Consider the following 20,173-nt stretch of genomic DNA (forward strand, 5'->3'; position numbering starts at 1 on the left):
TGCTCATACTCCAATGGCAGACTCATCTGCTGCTCTCTAGTCACAAAGACTACTTTAGGGGTGTCGGGTTGGTGCAGTCCATTGAGCGTCCAACTCTTGATTTCGGCTCAGGTCGGGATCTCAGAGTCATGAGATCAAGCCCTGAGTCGGGCTCCACACTCAGTGGGGAGTCTGCTTGAGATTCTCTCTCCTTTTCCCTCTGCCCTCCCCTCCCCCCATGCTCACATGCACTCTCATAAATAAATAAATAAATAAATAAATAAATAAATAAATAAATAAATAAAATTGTAAAAAAAAAAAAAAAGACTAATACCACATGCCAAATGACTGGTTTTGGCAGAAGACAAGAGTCTCAGCAAACAAAGCCCTCTCCTGCACCTCCCCACGCTGCTTCTCCCCAGCGCCCTGTCCTGCCCCCCTCCCCTGGGAGGCTGTAAGGACCTAGCCCTGGGGTCCCCTGACAGGTGCTGGCAGGTGGTCCACACTCCTACCTGCCCAGTTGGAAGGGTGTGAGAAGGCCTTGCTGCTCTGCACCACCTTCATGGCCTCCCCCAGGGCGGCGCTGGCTTTCAGGCCATTCAGCAGGGAGGAGTAGAAGGCGTGGAGAAACATCTTGGAAGCAGCCACAGGCGCAGGCCACAGAGACACGAGAACACACTGGGCGCCGGCAGCCAGAAAGGCCCGTGTCAGCGCGATGACCCCGTCAGCGGTGACCTTGCTGCTGGACTCCTGCGAGGAGCCGAGGACCACCAGCTTCACGGGAAGCCGCAGGTCCAGGACGTCGGCCGCCGTGAGCAGCAGCTCCTGCAGGGGCGGGCAGTCCGAGATGCTCTCCCCATCGCTGGCATCGTCCTGCACCCGCAGGGACTCGGGGATCGTGTAGGGGTGGCCAAAGGAGCTCTTGCTGCCGGCGGGGTTGCTGTCCACGCTGGGTGTGAGGACCAGGGCCGACAGTTTCCAGGAGATGTGGGTGGCAAAGTGGACGCACTCTGCCTGCGTCAGGGCACTCATGACCCTTTCTTTGGTGGCCACGCTGCCCACCAGGGGCTGGCAGCCCAGCAGCTCTGACACCATGTACGCTTCCTCCTCGGCCGACGGCATGGGCCCCCACAGCCACCTGTCCATCACTGCTGACGGGAGCTTGGGGTTACCGACAACGGCCGCCATGGACGTGGAGCTGGAGTATGTGGGCGGGTTCTTCCTCAGGTGAGACTGGGAGGGGAAGACAGACAAGCAGACCATGCCACCCATCAGACGGTGGCCTGAGGCTCCTGGTGAGCACAAGGCTGGGTCCAGCTTGGCTACACCTGGTCTCCCAATAACCTCCTTCCCTCTAATTTTCAACACCATTTTGACCCAGCTGCTCGTCCTCCTGAGCATCACACCTGCTACTACGTAAGCTCTTGAAAATCAGGACTGGATCTTAGGAAGGGCCCCTCTTGGAGGCGCTGTAGCAGGAGGCCTGCCCCATGCGTCTTGCTCCCACAGACTGCCCTGTGGGCCCCCAAACAGGAGGAGACCCACTTCCAATGAGTCAGGGCTCTGAGGGTGACAAAAGGCCAAGTCACTCTCAGTGGAGACAGGGCTAGCCTAAGCCCTGTACAGGCACAACGTACTGAAAAGATGATAGTTGTCATCTGCTTTACGTGCTGCAAATAAAATCATCAGCATAGAGAAGTCATAAAATCAGCAAAGTTCTGATTTCCCCCCAACGATGCCTTTCGGCTTTTGGGGAAACATCTAAGTATCACATTACTTCACAATAACTTTCTGGTGGCTCTACTTGGTGATGCCTCAAACTCTGGGTATGAGAAGCACCTGTCGGGCGTCTGTCAGGAGACCCTGGCTAGCCTGGCAAGCAGCCAGCTTGCAGTGTCATCACCACGAAGCTCTCCTCGTGCGGGCCACCTCTGACTGCCAGGGTGCTCTGGGCAGGACGTGTCCCAAGAGGCCGGCTCACTTTGCAACTGGGATTCATAGTCAGCCACGGACACTCAAAAAACTCAGGGAAGATCATTTCTTTCACTTTGATCCTGTTCCACAAGAAAGTTACAACCCAGCAACAGGAAACAGTCAAAACAAAGATTTCTGAAACCTTGTGAGGCAGAAGTTGACCGGGTTTGAACCATGCCATTGACCGAGGTCAACAGAGGCCACGGCAGGTCCCGTGGGGGCCGCCCACACCCAGGGCCCAGGGTTTGGGTTCCTAAACGAGCCACTTGCTCCCCCTGGGAGGAGCCCTGTCTGACCCAGCTCTGCCTGGCGATCTGCGGGCTCTGAGAGCAGCTGGCAGCTTGAGGGCAAGTTCAAGCTTGAAGGCTGAGCCAGCCAGCTGGGGCAGGTGGGGCAGCCGCAGTGCAGGCCCGGGGCCTGGGGGCCAGGAGGGTCTGAAAGAGTTTGGAGAAGGGGAAGGGGATCAGGGCTGGCTGGAAGGCTCCCTAACCGGGTACCGGGTGCGCGGGCCAAGGCTGGCTGCGGGGTGGGACCTCTGACTCCGTGGACGGCCCACAGTCGCCTCCTTGATTTTCACAGACATTTCTGCCCAGACTGACTTTTACTGAATGAGACCCAAATCCTGTCTGTCTCCTGAAAGCCACCTCGTTTGTGTTCAGTTCTTTCGCTGGCCTGTGGGACCCTCTTCCACTGCACAGTAATCATACTTGTCCTCCATCCCCGCCTGCGGCGCCTCCGCTGTGGGCAGACTCGGCCCCGTCGGTCAGCTCGAGGTCAGGGTGCGCCAGGGGAAACCAGCTTCCTCAGATACTCGCCCGCCTCGAGCCCGACCCAGCCCTCTGAGCGGCTCACAACCCTGTCGTCACGGCAAAGACATTCTCAGAGAAATGACACGTCGTGGCTTCCTGGGATAGCGCAGAACAGTCAGGGGGCCGGAGGGCCGCCCGCCGCCCACCCTCTTGCACGGATGGACTCCAAAGGGCAGCCTCCCTGGCCGCCAACTACCGGACGCGCACCGTGAAGGCTGGCCGGGGAGCCGGCTCCGGGGCCCACAGCGGGGCGCCCGCAGCCCCAGCGAGGCTTACCTTGGACTGTGGGCCCAGGGAGCGGATGGAGGGGACGGCGATGAGGGCGAAGCGCTCGTACAGGTACTCGTTGGAGGAGCTTCCCTTCAGGAGGGCGAAAGGAATGAGGTAGAGCTCCCCCTCCAGAACCAGGACCAGCTGCCGGTGCCGGCCCACGGGGCCGCTGGAGTGCATCAGGCCCTGCAGGGAAGCACGGGCACCTGAGTCGCTGCCGAGCCTCGCGCCGGGCGCCGGGGGCCCACGGGGGCATCGCCGAGTGGGGGCTGCCGCCCGCCTCGTGGGCCCTGCCCCAGGAGGAGGGCGGGCCCCGGCCTCTTTGAGTCTGCATAGCGAGGTGAGCGACCCGGCCACCTGTCAAGGAGGGGATGCCCCACAAGACAAGGACCGGCCCCGTGGTCTATCCCAGAAGGAGCCCTGGGAGTCAGGGTGTAGCCCAGAGGGCCAGGTCACGGGATGCTACATTGGCCCAGAAACGCTAAGAGCAGTGCAGGTGTGACTCCTGTCATAAGAGCCCGTGACACTGTGACACCCAGACTGGACCCATTGCACGTGAACAGAGATCAAGGAGCCGCTGCTGCACAAGGAACGCCCCCCGGAGCCTGCTGGGGGAGAGGACCACCTGAGAGCACCGGGCGCCTGGCTCCTGGCCCAGCCCTGGCTCTGGGGACAGTCACACGGGCCCCGTCTCCCTCACCCCCGCTGGCCGCCTGGGCGCCACTGCGCTCCACGGGAGTGAATGTGCACGCCTAATCCGTCTGACGTGCTGCTGTGGGTGCTGCGCTGAGGCCGGCAGCAGTCACTCAGCTAACCCAAAGTGACACTGCCTGGCGGGCCATTCAGTCTGTGCAAACCCCCTGTGGCTTTTTCTCTTTTTAAAATTCTAGATGCATCTAAAGAAAGCAGAGATAAACACTCTCAGGCCCATTTGCTCGTTGTTTGCTTAAGAGCTATTTCCCCAGAAGGGGTAAAAGAATCACCGTACAACCCAGGCTCCAGGAAGTGGGTGTGTCACACTGCTTGTGATGAATTTCTGGATTGGCACGGGGAGGTGAGGAGGGCTGGGAGCCTGCTGTCAGCTCCTGGGCCTGCTGGGCTCAACCTGGTCACACTGAGGCCCCCTCCTGGCCCTGGGAAGCTGCTCACCCATGGCTGCAGCATGCCAAGACCTGGAAGGTGGGCTGGAGGAGCCGGGCGACGGTGCCCTGACCTCGCTGATGGGTCAGCTGCCGTAACAGTGACAGCCACTCACGGCTCAGCAGGGGCCCTCCTGCCCGACATGTGGGCAATGTGGGGGCTCAGGCCCCCTGCCCCATGTGCAACCCAGGACCCATCCTCAGCTGACCCAGGGTCACCAGGCATTTGTTGGACAAGATGCCGGCCCCACCCTCGTAGACCCTCCCTGGACTCCTGGACTCAGGGCCCAAACCCCAATCAGTCCCTGTCAGGTGTCATCGCATAAGTCACTGATTTCCCTGGGACAACATCACTCTTAGGCAAGTCCCCAGTCACAGGAGCACCCATATGCATGAATTGAAGGTGAACAGAGGAGTGCTGGGCAGGTTAGGGATGTAACTTGGAGCTGTTAGAGAGGTGTTACTGGTAGGGTCTTTGTAGGGACTCTGCAAACTCCGCCAGCGAGACCTGATCTGGGGCATTAGCCTAAAGACGGGCAAGGTCAGGTCCCTGAAGGCAGTGCGGGTGTCCTCTGTGACTAGGGATCCTGACCTCTAGGAGTGGTAGTGAGTGTGGCATGGCCCTACTGTTGGCCCTACTCCTTCACCAGGCTTGGGCTTCTCTGTCAGCTATGCAGGGTCCATCTTATGCCTACTGTGGACCATGGGGAAGCCAGAGAAGCTTTGGAGTCAGTCCCTGCTTGCAAGGTTACAACAATGCACTCAGGAAAATCAAATGTATACAGGAACCCATTAGTGAGTCAGAAAGTATTAAGTATGGCATCACCACAGAAGTCCAAAATGGCACCCTCAGAGGGTGGGAGCACCTACCTAGGATGTGATGATGGGCCCTGCCAAGGGGCTGCCCTGGCTTGTGAGGACAGGGGCAGGCCTGGCCTGGGCAGATGAGGCCCATAGGGTAAACAGAGAACAAGGCTGGGGAGAGACACAGAAGCCAGACTGCAGAAGGACCCACCCGAGGTCAGACAGGAAAGTGTGGCTCTCACAGGCTGGAAGCACCTGCCATGCACTCTCTGCTCATCAACCTCCAATGACGTGTTCAGAGGTAGATTGTATCACGGGAGATGGGCTCTGTGCGGTCACTCAGACAAGGAGAAGGGGACGGGGGACTTGCCAGGACTTGGTGAAGAGTGACCTCAATGGTGAGGAGAGGGAAGTCTCTGGAATTCTAGCCTGGAGATGGGGAGAGTTTTCCCTGAATGAGCTGCATACCCCACTTCATAGGTCTGGTGACTCGTGGCTGGTTCTGAGCTGGCACCCGCGCAGAGCCCTGGGCGAGGGCCCAGATGGGACCAGTGTCCGGGTAGCATGGAACGAGGCAAGTGTCAGCAGCCCGGCTTGCAGGCAGACAGGCCTCATGGCAGACTGACAGCTCCAGTTACAAGACGGCGGGAAACGGATCGAATGTGTCAGAAAAGATGCCCTGGAAACTGTCTTCTGAATTCGGTCCCCAGGATACACGGGCATTGCCCTTGCACTAAAAGATTAGCTATAATCCAATGTGAACTTGAAAACGGAAAATAAAGTGATGTCTCTATCCAAATTACATATCATCTATTAGAAAAGGAGAGACAATGCAGGGGAAGGCTTCTCCGTGCCTCTGTATCTCAGTCTAGAAAGGGGATCTGCTGGTTTCTTAAATCCTGGGTTTGAGAGATAAAAGGGCTCCTCAGCATCAGCCCCATATCAGCAACTAACAGAGTCCAACAAATTCCAGCAAAGACTCAGACTTTCTGACCTCTGACGTTTCTAGAAACGGATCTTTTAAAGTAGACCAACACAGAAGGGGGGGTGCTAAAATCTGTCTACTCTCCCAGTGACCCTGCTCATCCCAGTGCATTCCAGGCCTAGGATGGAAAAGGGGAGACTGAGTGCCCCAGCAGGGAAGTCTGGCAATGAGTGGACACAGGCCAGGCCCAGAATTTGCAGAGGGGGAGGGCTGTTCCCTTAGATGGGGTGGGCAGTGGACACCCGCAGGTGGGTGTGGGCGACTGTTGTCACTTTACAGACTCGCAGCTCCCAGTGCCCCATCAACACTTGCCCGGTGACTTGGTCCCTGCAGCTGGGTCTCCTGTAGGGAGCTCGGTGCTGAGCTTCCTTGCTGGAGGGCGCAGACGAGCAACGCCAAGTGAGGGCTCTCCTGCTGGCCCAGGTCAGCAGCGTGTGTTTGGAGACATGCAGCAAAGCCCAGAATGTGTCCATCTATCATGTGCGGGATAACCTGCCCGCAGCCCTTGCTACACGACAACCAGGACCCATGGAACCTGCACACCCTGCAGGCCTCCTGCCCCAGCAGGCGCCTGGACTCTCACTGCCACCCTTGCTGCCCGAAGCCGATCGGCTGCTCTCCTGCCCCCATGCAGAGAGTAGCCTTTGCTTGCCAGCAACCTGGGACCAGCTCCAGCCTGGCCAAACCAGTGACTGTCTCTGCTATCCCGTGGGCTGAACCACACAGCTTTCTCGGTGCCCAACCTTTCTTTGGGTCAACTCCCTCAGCCCGAGAAAACTAGATAGTGTCCTTATAGCTAACTGAACTCTTTTGCCACATGGAATAAGTCTACTAAACATCCTCTGGCTAATCCAGTTTCTATCCCCCGACTGAGCCCACTAGATAGTGTGCACATCCATCACCTCACAGGCCTGTGGGTCACAGCCGGCTGTGGAGGTGTGGTACCTGGCACCTGGTGGGCACTTAGGACACACTAGTCAAATGTGAATTCATAACTGTCTGCAGGTTCTTGAAGTAAGGTGAACATAGGCCCTATAATTTTTATAGTTGACCCTTAAACCGCATGGGTTTGAATGGCGTGGACCCACATATACGTGGGTTTTTTCCAGCAAACATAGGACAAGACTGTAAAGGCATTTTTTTCTTCCTGATGATTTTCTTAATACACCTTCTTTTCTCTAGCTTCTTTACTGTAGGATTACAGTATATGATACAGGTAACTTAAAAACATGTTAATCAACTCCTTGTTATTTATAAGCCTTCCGAGTAATAGTAGGCTATTAGTAGTTAAGTTTTGAGAGAGTCAAAAGTTACATTTGGATATTTCATTGCACAGAAGGTTGTCGCCCCACATTACATATGACCCGTGTTGTTCAAGGGTCAATCACACTGTTTTTTTTTTCTTGCACCTTAATTTCTTGTATAACTCATTCCCTTTCCCTCTGGTGCTTATAAACATTCACGCGGCTAAACATGTAAGTGGCACCTCTGGAACATCCAGTTCCAAACCTTAACCCAGGGACACTGAGAGACCAACCTCACTACCATTCTTCTCGTCCTCATGGCACCATCACCATCATCTACCAGCTATTTACTGAGTGCCTGTGACACCTGACACCTCTGAAGTCTGCCACCAAAGAGTAACCCTGAAATCCAATTTCCAAATCTGCAGTCTCCTAGGCAACCGCCACAGATCCTGAATGTATGGCTGGTGGTGACTTCTGATCTGATCGCCATTTTTTCAGTAGGGATCTCCTATACACACTCACGGTGACCAGCGGCCCTGATTTGTTCAGAAGCGCTGATATTAAATGTGATATTGCAGGTGCCCTGGCTTCTGGCTTAAGAGCTTTGTGCGCCACAAAGGTCACCGGGGTTCAAAGGATCAGCGTGCACCCTCTACATGCAGGGAGCTTCCTTTTCGCTAGAGGACACGTGAAGCTGCTCAGAATGTCACAGCATCACAGGCCAGAGGAATAAACATCCCTGGGGTTGGTGGAGGGAAAGAAAACTCCTGGGTCTGTGACTTTCTAGCAGATTCGATTTGGAATAAAATGGACTCTACTGTCTATAACAAGGATCCCAGAAGCAAGAACTGGCAGGAATCTGGGATCTTTTCCTGATTCAAAATCACAGGACAAATTTTGGGATTTTTTCCTGACTCATATTTTTGATCGAGTGAACTAATCATACAGAACTTTTTAAGGTAGAGAAGCCTTTTTCTGTGATGTTTCTGGGAAATTTTGGCATTGTAGTTGGATGTAGATGGTTTCAGCAAATATCATCTAACTGTTGGAAATAACCCTCAAAGCATGACTGAAACCTACAAAGACTGTAGATGCTGTAATGCAACCAGAAATGCAAGAGTCAAAGTCAACCCATCTGACTATATTCTTTGGTCATCCCAACAACAAACCATTGGTTTGCCTGAAGAACCAGTGAAGGGTGGGGTTTGGGACTTGGACACTGGGGAAACATGACCAATGGACAGCCAGAGCCAGAGGGTCTGCCCATGCTGGGGGGTGGGGGCCTCTGTGCAAGAGTGGCCCTCTCATTCTCTGCTGACCCGGGAAAAACAAGCATGTGACCTTCAGGGGTGGGATCTGCCCGCGTGGGGCTGAGACAGCCACTGTTGAACACCTACTGTAGCAGAGCCAGAACCCAACAGTGCTGACCCAGGTGGGGACACTCACCTCCCAGGAGGCCACTCATCAGTCTGAGTGCTCTCACTGCCAGTTTTACAGCTTTGGGCAGCTTATTGCCTCCATTATTCCTTGCCCTAATCAGTTGTGGAAATGCTTGCCGTCCTTGGGTGACGTCTGTCCTCATTTGAATATCACTACAGATGTCTCACTCAGTAATCAATTAGACAGGCTGGCAGTGGGGCTGCCAACCCCAAGTATGCCAGTCTTGAGGGGGCCTCATCCCCTGTTCCATGGTCAGGAGTGGAGGTCTGTTTATTTCTGGGGACCAATATTCCCTGGCCATCTCCAAACCCTGAATCTGTTTAGACCCCTAGGTGGGCAGTCTTATCTGCTGGAGCATCTGTTCTGGGGTGAGCTGGTTTCCCAGGCTACTGGATTTTGCAAGAAATTAAGGGCATGACTTGGTCAGAGCTGAGCTCTGCCTCTGCCTTACATGCTTAGATGAGAGGTTGGGGCAAATCCCCAGAGCCCCAGCATACCAGCCCAACCAACCTGAATAGCAGGTGTCAAGTACATTTCCGGGGGCCCTGTGATAGGCAAGTCCACATAAACAGGCAGCCCCCTTCATCAAGCACAGAGGTGGGGGAGGAATACTTTTCCTTCTGATCAAGGTCGTTCACTCTTGCTGCCTATCCTACAACTACAGCTTTATACTGCAAATATAGGAAACAGGGAATTTCAATAAATGAAAATAATGGTAAAGATGGGACTAGAGGGTGCCTGGATGGTTCAGTCAGGTAAGCATCTGCCTTCCACTCAGGTCATGATCCTGGGGTCCTGGGATCCAGTCCCATATCAGGCTCCCTGTTCTGTGGGAAGCCTTCTTTTCTCTCTGTCTCTGCCTCCCTCCCTCTTTCTCTCATGAGTAAATATATATATATATATATATATAAAGATGGGACTAGTCAACTAGAATAAGTCTAAACTCCAGGGGTCCTGAAAGGCCCCCCAATCTGGACCTTTGAAGAATGATTCACCCAAATCCCAGGCAATTTCCTACTCTACATCTGGCTCCTTGATCAGAGCAGCTTCTGGATTTGAGTGAAGCCCTGTCTGCAAACTGAGGGGGTGATCTGGGACCAGAGTTAGCAAGCGGCTTCCCCTAGAGCAGCCTTGGGGGCCTCGTCACATCCGATGCGTCTCATGGAACACAGCTGTTGGCACGAACTTCTTACACGACCCTGCTGCAAGACAAAGCTGGTCCGGGTCTGTCATTTCACCACAGGCAGGGCCCACAGGCATGGTTTTACTGTCCTTTACTCTTGTTTGACTAAAAATGAATGCCAGGGACACATATAAGGTCCCAGTCCCTTTCACACGAAACCCTGGCAACTTTTCTTTGGTGACATTTTCTCCTGTGGGTATCAGCAGGACTTGACTTAATGTCTGATGATGGGTCATGTGCAGATGTAGCTGGGCCCTCCTCAAAGACAGCTGGACACACTCGCCCCATCCTGACAGCAAAGGACAGCGTGCTTCCAGGAAAGAGCCACAGTGGTGTTTCCCTTAAGCCAAATTAAATCAAATACTGGTGCAAGCCTACAGTAAAATATTATTCTGTTCCACTTTTCATACTGTCTGACCCAATCCCTTAGCCACAGGACTGGGGCTATGCAGAGGCAGTTGTTCAAATAATTATAGGCCCTATGTGAAGAGGCTAATCGTCTTAGTCTTGAAGTGTCAGTGATTCATAAGGTTGGACTTTTGGTTTTGATTTGTATTTTCATTGAAAATGTGGAAAAGGGTCTGGCTCTGCTGGGCAGCTGATGGCGCTGGGAGCAGGCGGGCAGGCAGGCAGATGGTGTCGTGTCGCCCTCTAGTGGCCGCTGGAGCTTGGTGTGCTGGCCTTGGGATGAGGGAGGAAGGCCTGGCCTTCCTCCTCCTTCTCCTCCTCCTCCTCCTCCACCCAGGCAGCCTGGCTGAGGAGGCGCTCCTTGCAGCCCACCCGACCTGAGCACGGTCTGGGAGCATCAGACACGGACTGCCACCCTCTTTGCCACCTCCTCCGTGTCCAGGATGGTGTGTACCCAACACGTGTCAACAAGTGCTTGTTGAATGAATGGATGGAACTTTTCAGTGAAGTGCTTTTACCAGAACATAACGGATCACTTCAGTTACCCAAGGACAAACTCTTTTGCTGACCATTTAATGGCCCTTGAAAGGTTTCAGTCTGGGTCTCTTATGAGGCAGCCACACTCCTTAACAGTATTCGAACACTTCAGTCATACAAGAGAATAGTTTAACTATCCGGAACAAGGAGATGCTTTTGAACTAAATGCCTCACTTCAAGATGAGACTACATCCCTGCAGGTGGGTGTGCGGTGCGGGGGGGGGGGGGGGCACTTCCATCCCATCCGTTCCTACAGTGTAGGTCCCGAACAACACAGCAGCCTTGTGGTCGGGCTTCCCCTGCCTTGGACAGGTAACGTCATGAAGGCTGGTTTCATGCACTGTTTTAACTTGTGGAGGGTTAGAACTGTGCATGAACTAACTGACCTTCCACATTTTTACTGTTTAAGTCACAGGGGAAAGTTCTCAGGGAGAAAAAAACAGTGCAGATTTTCTAAACTTGTAGAAACCCTGAGAAGGATGACTCAAGCTGCTGCAGCTTCTCTCCTGGGGGGAAGCACGGCCTCTCTTCCCCCTTCCTCTTCGGGCCGCTCTCACCTTAGAGGATTTCTGCCTCAGGCGCACAGCCCCTTCCCAGTAACCACCTTCCCCTGACTCAATGGGGCACGTGTGGGTCCCCTGCAGACATGTTGGGAGACTCATGATCCTACCCTGAAATAAGCCAGAATCCTGGTACCATGCTGCTTGGCAGGGTTGGGGGCTCACTGGATTCCAAGCTGTGCAAGAGCAGGCCCAGCCCCTTTCTTCTGCCTCCTAGCCTTGGAGAAAGCTTCTAAGTGCCACACAGAGCGGCCACACAAAGTCCACAGGCTGATTTGTGCCTTGGGTCTTCTGCTTTGTATGCCAGACTACATGCAAAAAACAAATACAGCTTTGAACCACATACCATTCCATAAACTTGACCAAGTATCAACATGTACCAGGCCCCATGCCAGCTGCTGGGGACACAGAGATGAGGCACCATCCTTGCCTTCAGGGAGGGAGCAAGGGGGAAAAGGTGGGGTAGGCCAAGAGTGAAGTTCTGAGTCCAGTGAGGTATTGGGTACCGTGAAAGACATGGGGTAATTATGGGACCAGTGGCAGGGACGGGGATGAAGCCTGCAGGCTGATGGAAGAAGAGGGCAAGAAAGGCTTCTAAGAGGAGGGGACATTCAACCTGGGCCAAAACGAGGTGAGGTGCTTGCCAGCTCCAGATGACTTGAGTATCCAAGTACACGCTTGGTCACAGCCCCAGGCTCCAGCTTTGCCCTCTGCTCCCTGCCTCTCCTCACCATCCCCACCAGCCCATTCCATATTCATGGAGCAAATAATCTGGGACCTAGACACAAAAAGGGGAGTGCAAAGGGCCTCAGGAGGCCCAAGCAACTGAAAGAATGGAAGGTCTGAATAGCTTTCAGAGGATCCAGGGGATTAGTGCAAAATGTAGAGCTCAGGGCGAGCAGGGGTGGTAGTAAGTCACTGAAATGGTCTGCACGACCATTTGATGACAAATCAGCCTAAGGGTATAGGTGTATATTTCTTCCCTGGGATACGGCACACAAATCACGCTAAGCATGGCATCTGAGATGCTCTGAGCTGGGTGCTCTCTGAAGTCTTGGCCCTTCATTAAAAAGAGGACACCAAGGGGACAACAGTCCTACAAAGGACAGGGCAGCCCAGTGCATTGCAGGGAAGGAGAAGACAGGACTGGGCCTCTGTGCTGGTGGGACCAGAGGCCCTGGGGTGCCAGGAGGGGCAGCTATATGGCACAGCGGCCACCTCTCTCCAGGAGTCCTCCTGCTACTGCTGTACTGTGAGCTCCTCCCACTCCTCTGAGCCCAGCCCTGCTCAGACCTGACACACTCTGTGGCATGGTCTCACTTCCTAACAAGGACAAGAAACAGCTTGGCTAAGGTCACCCAGCCGGGGAAGGTCAGTGTCAGATGTGAGTCTAGACTGCCAGACCCCGAAGCTCTGGGCTTCCCACCACCCCTGGCTCCCTGAGCGAGAGAAGTCTGGAGGGCCCTAGCAGGCATGCAGCCTCCTAAAACATACTGGGCAAGCTGACACACGTCCTTGGCTGGCCAGGCAGGGAAATGCTGTCAAGGAGGGGTTTCCTGAGGACACATTTCACCTCTGCCAGCTGGCTGAAGCTGAAGAGTGAGCTGCTGAGGGGCAACCTGAATGTCTGCAAGACAAAACTCCCACCTGGCTGCAGACAGTCGCTAGGATATGCAGGCCTACAGTCTGCTCTCCTAGGCCCGTCAATCACGCCCTCCCTGTCTGAGAGCCAGGCCTCCATGAGTGCAGGCACCTTGGGCTTTCCTTGGGGTCTGTTATGGACTAAATGCTGGTATCCCTCCAAATCTATATGTTGAAGCCCTAATCCCCAGTGGGATGGTATTTGGGGGTGGGGCCTTTGGGAAATAATTTGCTTTAGATGAAGTCACAAGGACAGTACCCCCATAATGGGGTTAATGCTCTTACAAGAGGAAGAGACTAGAGCCACCATGTGAGGACACAGTGAGAAGGGGGCTGTCTATAGCCAGAAAGAGGGTCTTCACCAAAAATGTGAACATGCTGGCACCCTCACCTGGGACCTCAAGTCTGCAGAACCATGAGAAATAAACAGCAGTTGTCCAAACCACCCAGTTCATAGTACACCAGCCAGAGATGACTAATACACAGTTATATGTAAAGGAATCTGACAGATTCATAAGATCCCTGAGCCCTTTGGTCTCCCCCACCCAGTTAGGGAGCGATACCCAGAGAAAAGAATGATGTACAAAGTCCAGAGCCACAGAAACCCATCAGGAGCTGTTCTCAACCTTTTCGAGAAATCCCAAGTGAAAGGATGTCTTTGATGCCAGGCTCTGTGATGGAGTCAGTGGCTCCTGACAGTGGCAGAGGCTGAGGGATCTGTTCTCAGCAGAAAGCACAGCCCTGGTGTGAGCTGCTCAGGCAAGACCCTCAAATGAGAGGCAGGAGATGGGGAAGGCTTCCCAGCAGGGCAAAGCAGAGTCATGGGCACATCCCCCTTGCCATATGCTCTTGGCCCACATGGATGGCATGGTTCCCATTGAGATGGGCACAACCTCACGCTTCCCTAGGCCCCAAAGATTGATGAAAAGATGGGAGGAGGGCATCACTTCATAGTGTACCTGATGCAGCTGAGGCCAGACCTGCCTGGCTGGAAAGGAACAGAGCTAGGGCTTGAACCCGACAGCTGAGCCCAGGGCATCACTCATTAACCAGAAGCCAACTGAAAATGCGCTTCCAAACACAGAGAAGCTGGAGAGAGATGTGTGTTCTGGAAAACCCCCGGTTGTCTCAGGAGCCCATTTTGTATCTAAGGGGCACATGTGGGCACTGAGCGGTAAACAATGTGTCCTGACGCCTAGAAGCCTCTGGGCCCCAGGGGGCACTTACCCCTTCCATGGGCGCTATGAGCAGGTCATACAGAGCACGGAGTGGGGGCCTGGCGAAGGAGCTCTGCCTCCTGGGCAGAGAGGAGGTCCCGTCCTTGATCGGCGACATGGTGTTGCTGACCAAGCTCGTCATGCTTTGGCAGCTCCTGGGGAGAGAAGGGCCAAGGGAGTAAGCAGGGCACACGCGGGGCAGGCAGGGGCGTGCTGCTCCCTGTGGAGTCCTGAAGAGGCAGCTAAGGGGCTGCACAGCAGGGCCCGGCCCGGCCTCCCTCCTGGCTTCGCCTGCTTCACCTTCCTTTCAGGTAATTGTCACAGGACAGTGAGCACTGACAGAAACCGTAGGGTAAACCAGCTGCACACAACAGCTTACATTTCTATGGAGTTTTTCTGCATAATCAAATGTCCCAAAGTGCTGTTCAAAGGATTTAATTACATCCTTGTGTGAAGCGATTGTGTGCAGGCAAACGTGAGGACCATTAGAATCGGCAGCAGCCACCAAGCTGACGGGGAGGACAGTGTCCCAAAGCCAATTAATCTCTGGGCAGGAGCCGCGGGCAAGACAAGGAGTGTGCTGGCCCCAACCCAGGGCTCAGGTCAGCCACCAGGCACCTGTCTGAGCCTCGGCACGGCACAAGGCCCCGCAGGACTCCTGGCCCGGCAGCCCCTGTCTGGGGGGCCTGCTCAAGTGCGCCTGACACTTCTGCTTTGCATTGTAGCTTATGCTTCGGTGTTGCCAGGCAGTTTTATTAGCACAGATGGCATTCTTGATCCCAAGGACCCCAAATTTCACACTGCTAATGCAGGACAAGAACATTCATTCCTTTAGAAAGTGTTTCCTGGGGTGCTGGGGTGGCTCAGTCAGTTGAGCTTGGTTTCAGCTCAGGTCATGGGATCCAGCCCAGAATTGGGCTCCCCACTCAGGACGAATCTGCTTGGGAATCTCCCTCTCCCTCTGCCCCTCCTCCTGCTCGCTCTCCCTAAAATAAGTAAGTAAATAAAATCTTTTTAAAAAGAAGAGAAAAAAAGAAGAATGTTTCCTGAGCACTGCCTCCCTGCCGCAGGCACTGCTGTCCGCCCTGGGGGCCTGCAGAGGGCACACAGCACAGGTGGGCAGAAGACGCAGCAGGCAGGAAACATGCCCACTTCCACTGAAGGCACCAGGCCATCCTCCACGCTTCCCTCTGAACCTGCCCACAACCAGCTGGTGTGGCCTCAGCGCAGCCTCTGGGGACGTTCTCTGCATCGCCGCTGGACAGTCAGTGGTCTCTTAACCTTGATTTAGACACTATGCACATTTTTGGAGTTTTGGCTACGTACTCAAGGACGCTTATGGGGAAAGACCAGGTCTCATACGAGATGCACCTCGAAGCTTTGGTAAATACTCTGGGCTGCTGGTGGTGGCAGCTTGAGCATTTCCTGAGAAAAGACCAGAAGGCAGTTTTCCCTCCTGGGCCTGGCCAGGATCCACGACAGTCTAAAGAAACAATGTGAAAGATCCATTTGTGTTTTCCAGGTATAGTTTTGACCCCCTGGCTTCCCCCTACTCTATCAGTGTTCTCAGAAATGTCCCACTTGACCTACATTCCAGGGCTGTGTGGAGCCAAGCTGTGAGCGCCCTCGGCAGCCCCCAGCCCCTGCACGAGAAGGAAGAGCACAGGGCTTGGAGGGCTTGGAGGCCTGGGAGCCTGCTCGTGTCTGCCCCTCTGTCTCGCTTGCTCAGGAAACATGTCATTACAAGCGACTGGGGCCGCGGCGTGTCTCTGCCATCAGAGCCAGCGAAGCACAGATAAGCCTGGAGTGACACGCAGAGGCTCACATAATTCCACAGACTACACTGCAAAGAGCAGCAGTCCCCTGAAGGGGGGGTGGGGGCAGATGCTCCCTCCAGAGGAGATGCTCTGGCAATGCTCAGAGCGCCTGTCACGAGCCCACGTGCGTTCGCATTCTCAGCAGAGACCACAGCCCCGGGAGCCCGCATCGTCATCAGGGCAGCAGGACAGGTGTCTGCCTGGACAGGGGGCTCGTAACCCCACAGGAGGCACCTGAGTGTGATGACTCCAGCTGCAGGCATCCCCAGGGAGTGCCATATCCCCAGACAACACTGTGGCCTCAGGTGCTCCCCGTGATTCATGGGGCATTCCACAAATCCCAAGGCTCTGAACTAAAAAGCTTCTTCTAGAGAAAAAGACCCCAGCTCTAGAATATCCCCATGAGCCCCTCTCTGGGGTCGCAGGAAACCAGTATAATCCAAGCTGCGTGGTGGAGTCCTTCCAGTTGACTCAAAGATACCACTTACTGTAAGAGCTTAGTACCACATGCAGGGCCAATCTGATTCCTCCTGGCTGAGTGGAGTCCTCGGGGCACAGGACATCAGGTGGGGCCACCCTGAAGGCCTGTGCAGGGCACACCGCTTGCAGGGTGAGGCGCAGAAATGTGGTTTCTGGAAATGGCCAAGGAAGTGCCTGGGAAGGAACATGTCTGGAGGGAGTTAGGGAGCTGGGGAGGTATACGGGAGGCATGCTGGGTGCAAATCCCAGCCTGGGGCTCTAGGTCTTGCTTTCTGAGCGGGCAAAAAGGGGAAATGCTGTCCAGAGGCACAAAGTGTCAGGATTAGAGAAATGGCTGCAAAGCATCCAGCACCGAAGGTCGTGGGGAGTCTCAGCTGATGGGACAGCGAGTAAGACAAGGGCCTGGACAGGAGGGTGGGCCACAGGCTGGGATTTCAGAGTGCAAGTGCAGATGGCCACGGTGTCTTTTTATTGAAACATATGAAGTGCCAGAGGCATGTAAAGGAACCAACAACACTAACCTATTCCACATGTGCCCCTGCCTATGCTGGGGCAGGCCTGTGGGGTCTTTGTATGGGCTGCGAGGACAGGGGACAGCTCCAGGGTCCCTGGAGGTCAGGGACACCAAGTCACAAGACACTGACCAACTGCCGGTCAGGCAGAGCCAAGGGACAGCTTTCTGGAAGAGGGCCATTGGATGTGGGCACCATCATCCGAGTGAGCCTGCCTGTGGATAAGGTAGAGAAGGGCTTTCCACGCTGAGGGAACAGCGTGGGTAAAGGCACAGATGCTGGAGAGAGGGACCAGAGTGCCTGGGGCTGTGGGATGGTGCTGTGGGGAGGCCGCACACCTCCATAAGCATCACACTTGCCTGATCACGAAGCTCCTCCCCCAGGCTAATTCCTTCCCTGACATGATCAGAGGAGGGCCATCTGCAACCTATACCCTTTCCTGAGGACTTGCCACCTGGTCTCCAGGGCTGGTCTGCAAAGCCATGTGACACCCTACTCTGACCCCTGGCCAGCTTGATGCAGAACCAATCAGATGCTTTTGACCAGGGTTGGTAAATACAGTCGATCGAAGCACCTGTTTGCTCTAAGGAGGTTTCCTGGGACACTCTCTCTTGTTTCCAGGTAGTACAGACTTCAGTAACCAGGACCTGGGCCCCCCAGGTCACATAAACCCACCAGGAGAGGCCCCATATTTGAACCTTTGGCACCTAACTTTGTCCTGTTCTCCCCCAGGCTGTCAAGCCCACCCGTACATCATTGATACTTGTTGATTTCTGCCCCTGAATGCCATGTGGGTGCTGACTCTTACTCTAGTCCCTTGCGAGCTCTGGCAGGCCATAGAAAAACCATCTCTGGAGCTTCTGGGCCCTGACCCCAACCAGCCTAGCCTGGACCTGGACACATGGCTTCCTACACTGTCAGGCAGGAAGCTCCAGAGATCAAGCCTCTGATCTGTGTTTCTATTCAGTGGCAGGGATCTATCCCTAGAGATACCATTTTCGAATTAAAAAAAAAAGAAAAAAAAAGCCCACAAAACACTCAGTTCATATTTAAAAACAAACAAACCTGAAACCATAATTTGAAGTCACAGTAAATCCATTCAGCTGTCTTTCCCTGAGTGAGAGGCATCATCCGTTGCTGGCACCCAAGTCCCCTCTGTGGCAGGCTCCCATGACCCAGCAGTGGCTCCCAGGAGAGCTAGCCCAGGAAGGGGAGAACTGGAGCATGACAAACTAAGGCCAGGAGGGACTGAGCGTCCCTTGGACCCCAGCGCCCTCCTGAGGTACAGGTTGGGGGAGGGTCTCGGGCCAGGCCCCTGGTCCCGGTGGTGGTGGCTGCTGGTTTCCTCACTTCCCCAGTCATTAGGTGCCACCGCTGCCCTGTGCAGACTGCAATCAACAAGCTCCCTTTCATGTGTTGCTTCTGTTTTTACCACAGCTATTTATGGGGTACATTTGCCTAGACATCTGCATAAAGATATTTTCAGTAATTCAAAACAGCCAAGCATTTGGCTCCTTAGCCCTGAGCCTGGAATTCTTATCCACAACAGTGGACTGGCTGCCTGTCACCTACTGGCCGTGGGACTCTGGCAAGTAGGTCATTCTTCTACTGTCTTCTCCTCGCTTGTAAAATGAAAGGGTTGGATTAATGTCCTTGCAGATCTTTTCTAGTTTGGGTTTTTTTTTTAAGATTTTATTTATTTATTTATTTGAGAGAGAGAGAGAGAGAGAGCGACCAGAGGGAGAGGCATAGGGAGAGAGAGAGAAAATCCTCAAGCAGACTCTCAGCTGAGCACAGAACCCAATGTAGGGCTCAATCCCAGGACCCTGGGATTGTGACCTGAGCTGAAGGTAGCCGCTTAACCAATTGAACCACCAAGGCACCTGGTATCTTCTGGTTTTAATAAATTAAAAGTCGACTCACTCTAGGAATCCACTGAAACACTTTGGATCCCTGCGCTGAGTGAGACACTGGTCCAGCACCCGGAGCCTGAAGCTCAGCAGCCCTCCCTGTGCTCACCCTTGTGAGCACAGCTTTCAAGCGCTGCCATCTGCCCTGGACAGTGAGCACTACGGATGCATGCCCCGTGGAGAGGATCAGAGTCCCGGCCAAATGGCAGCAGGTCTCCCAGGCTCTTAGCCCCCACTGGCAGTGGGAGGTGGGCGTGAACAGGTGTGTGGGATGAGGAGCCTCCTACAGTCCTCCTTGCAGGCACACCTGTCTCCTTCCCGGTGCAGCCACCACACTGTGAAGGAATGGCCATGGAGTGGGCTGGAGGGCCTCCAAGGTGGGAGTCTGGTGACTGTGCTGCTTTGCCTTCTGCAGGACCTTTCAGCCTGACTGACTTCTTTCTGCCTCAGAAATCTGACTCTAAGACAAAGCTGCCTGCCACTTCTCAGAATGGGAGCACTGACGGAGGTGCAGAGGCTTCCCATGTGGCAGGAGTGTGAGCCACAGGAGGGGCACATCTGGGCCCCTGCCAGGCCTGCCTCATCCAAGCCCTCTCTCAGGGGCCTAAGACGCCTGGTTGTTTCTCCTTTTCCGGTAAGAAACTAAGGCTCCAAGAGAGGAAGAGACCTGTACAAGGCCAAAGAGCAGAGCAGGAGCCAGGCAGGCCTCCCACCTGGCAGGGGAGGGAGGGGGCTTCATGCTCCTCCCGGGCTTCAGGACACACGGAGCCACCGGTTGCCTCCGACGCCGCCCTCCGCTGCTGGGTCCACACAGGTGGAGCTGACAGTAGGCAGCCTCTCCGGGGAGCTGCTCTGCTTCCAGCTTCCTGGGCGCAACCAGGCGGCCAGGATTCGCAGCTGCACCACCGCAGAGCTCCAGCAGGTGGCACTGGCCCCCTTTCCTCGAGGCCTGCCCATTTATCGCCAGGGACCCCGTGGGGCTAATTGACAGCCTAGCTCTCGGCAAAGAGATTTTCTCACACCACACCGTCTTTATTAGCTCATTCCTCAGATGATTTTTATTAATTTGCTTCTGGAGAAGAATTCGTTTTCTCCACTGCACGGCTGTCTGTGTGGTAGTGGGAAAAGGAAAGGGAGCAAGCCCGGGACCCAGGGAGAAGGGAGGCCCGCAGGGAAGGCGGAAGCGGCCTGGCCCCTGCACGTACAGAATGCAGAGCTGGAGATGATGTGTGAAGCGCTACCGAGGAGGGCAGAGGCACTG

General features: G+C 54.6%; 1 protein-coding gene across 4 annotated transcripts in view; it reads right to left on the bottom strand.

The window, feature by feature from the left end:
- The window catches only part of TTC28 (tetratricopeptide repeat domain 28), a 623,568-nt gene that overhangs the window by 16,816 nt on the left and 586,579 nt on the right, over window positions 1–20,173 (bottom strand). For all 4 annotated transcript variants that reach the window (XM_077874163.1, XM_077874162.1, XM_077874165.1 and 1 more), the window contains 3 exons: window positions 14,204–14,348; window positions 3,039–3,218; window positions 492–1,212 (listed from right to left, as the gene is read on the bottom strand). In XM_077874163.1, the coding sequence (XP_077730289.1) occupies window positions 492–1,212; window positions 3,039–3,218; window positions 14,204–14,348 (1,046 nt within the window). The remainder of the gene's footprint in view (window positions 1–491; window positions 1,213–3,038; window positions 3,219–14,203; window positions 14,349–20,173) is intronic.

The sequence above is a fragment of the Canis aureus genome, chromosome 27 (assembly GCF_053574225.1).
Source record: "Canis aureus isolate CA01 chromosome 27, VMU_Caureus_v.1.0, whole genome shotgun sequence".
NCBI classification, from domain to species: domain Eukaryota; kingdom Metazoa; phylum Chordata; class Mammalia; order Carnivora; family Canidae; genus Canis; species Canis aureus.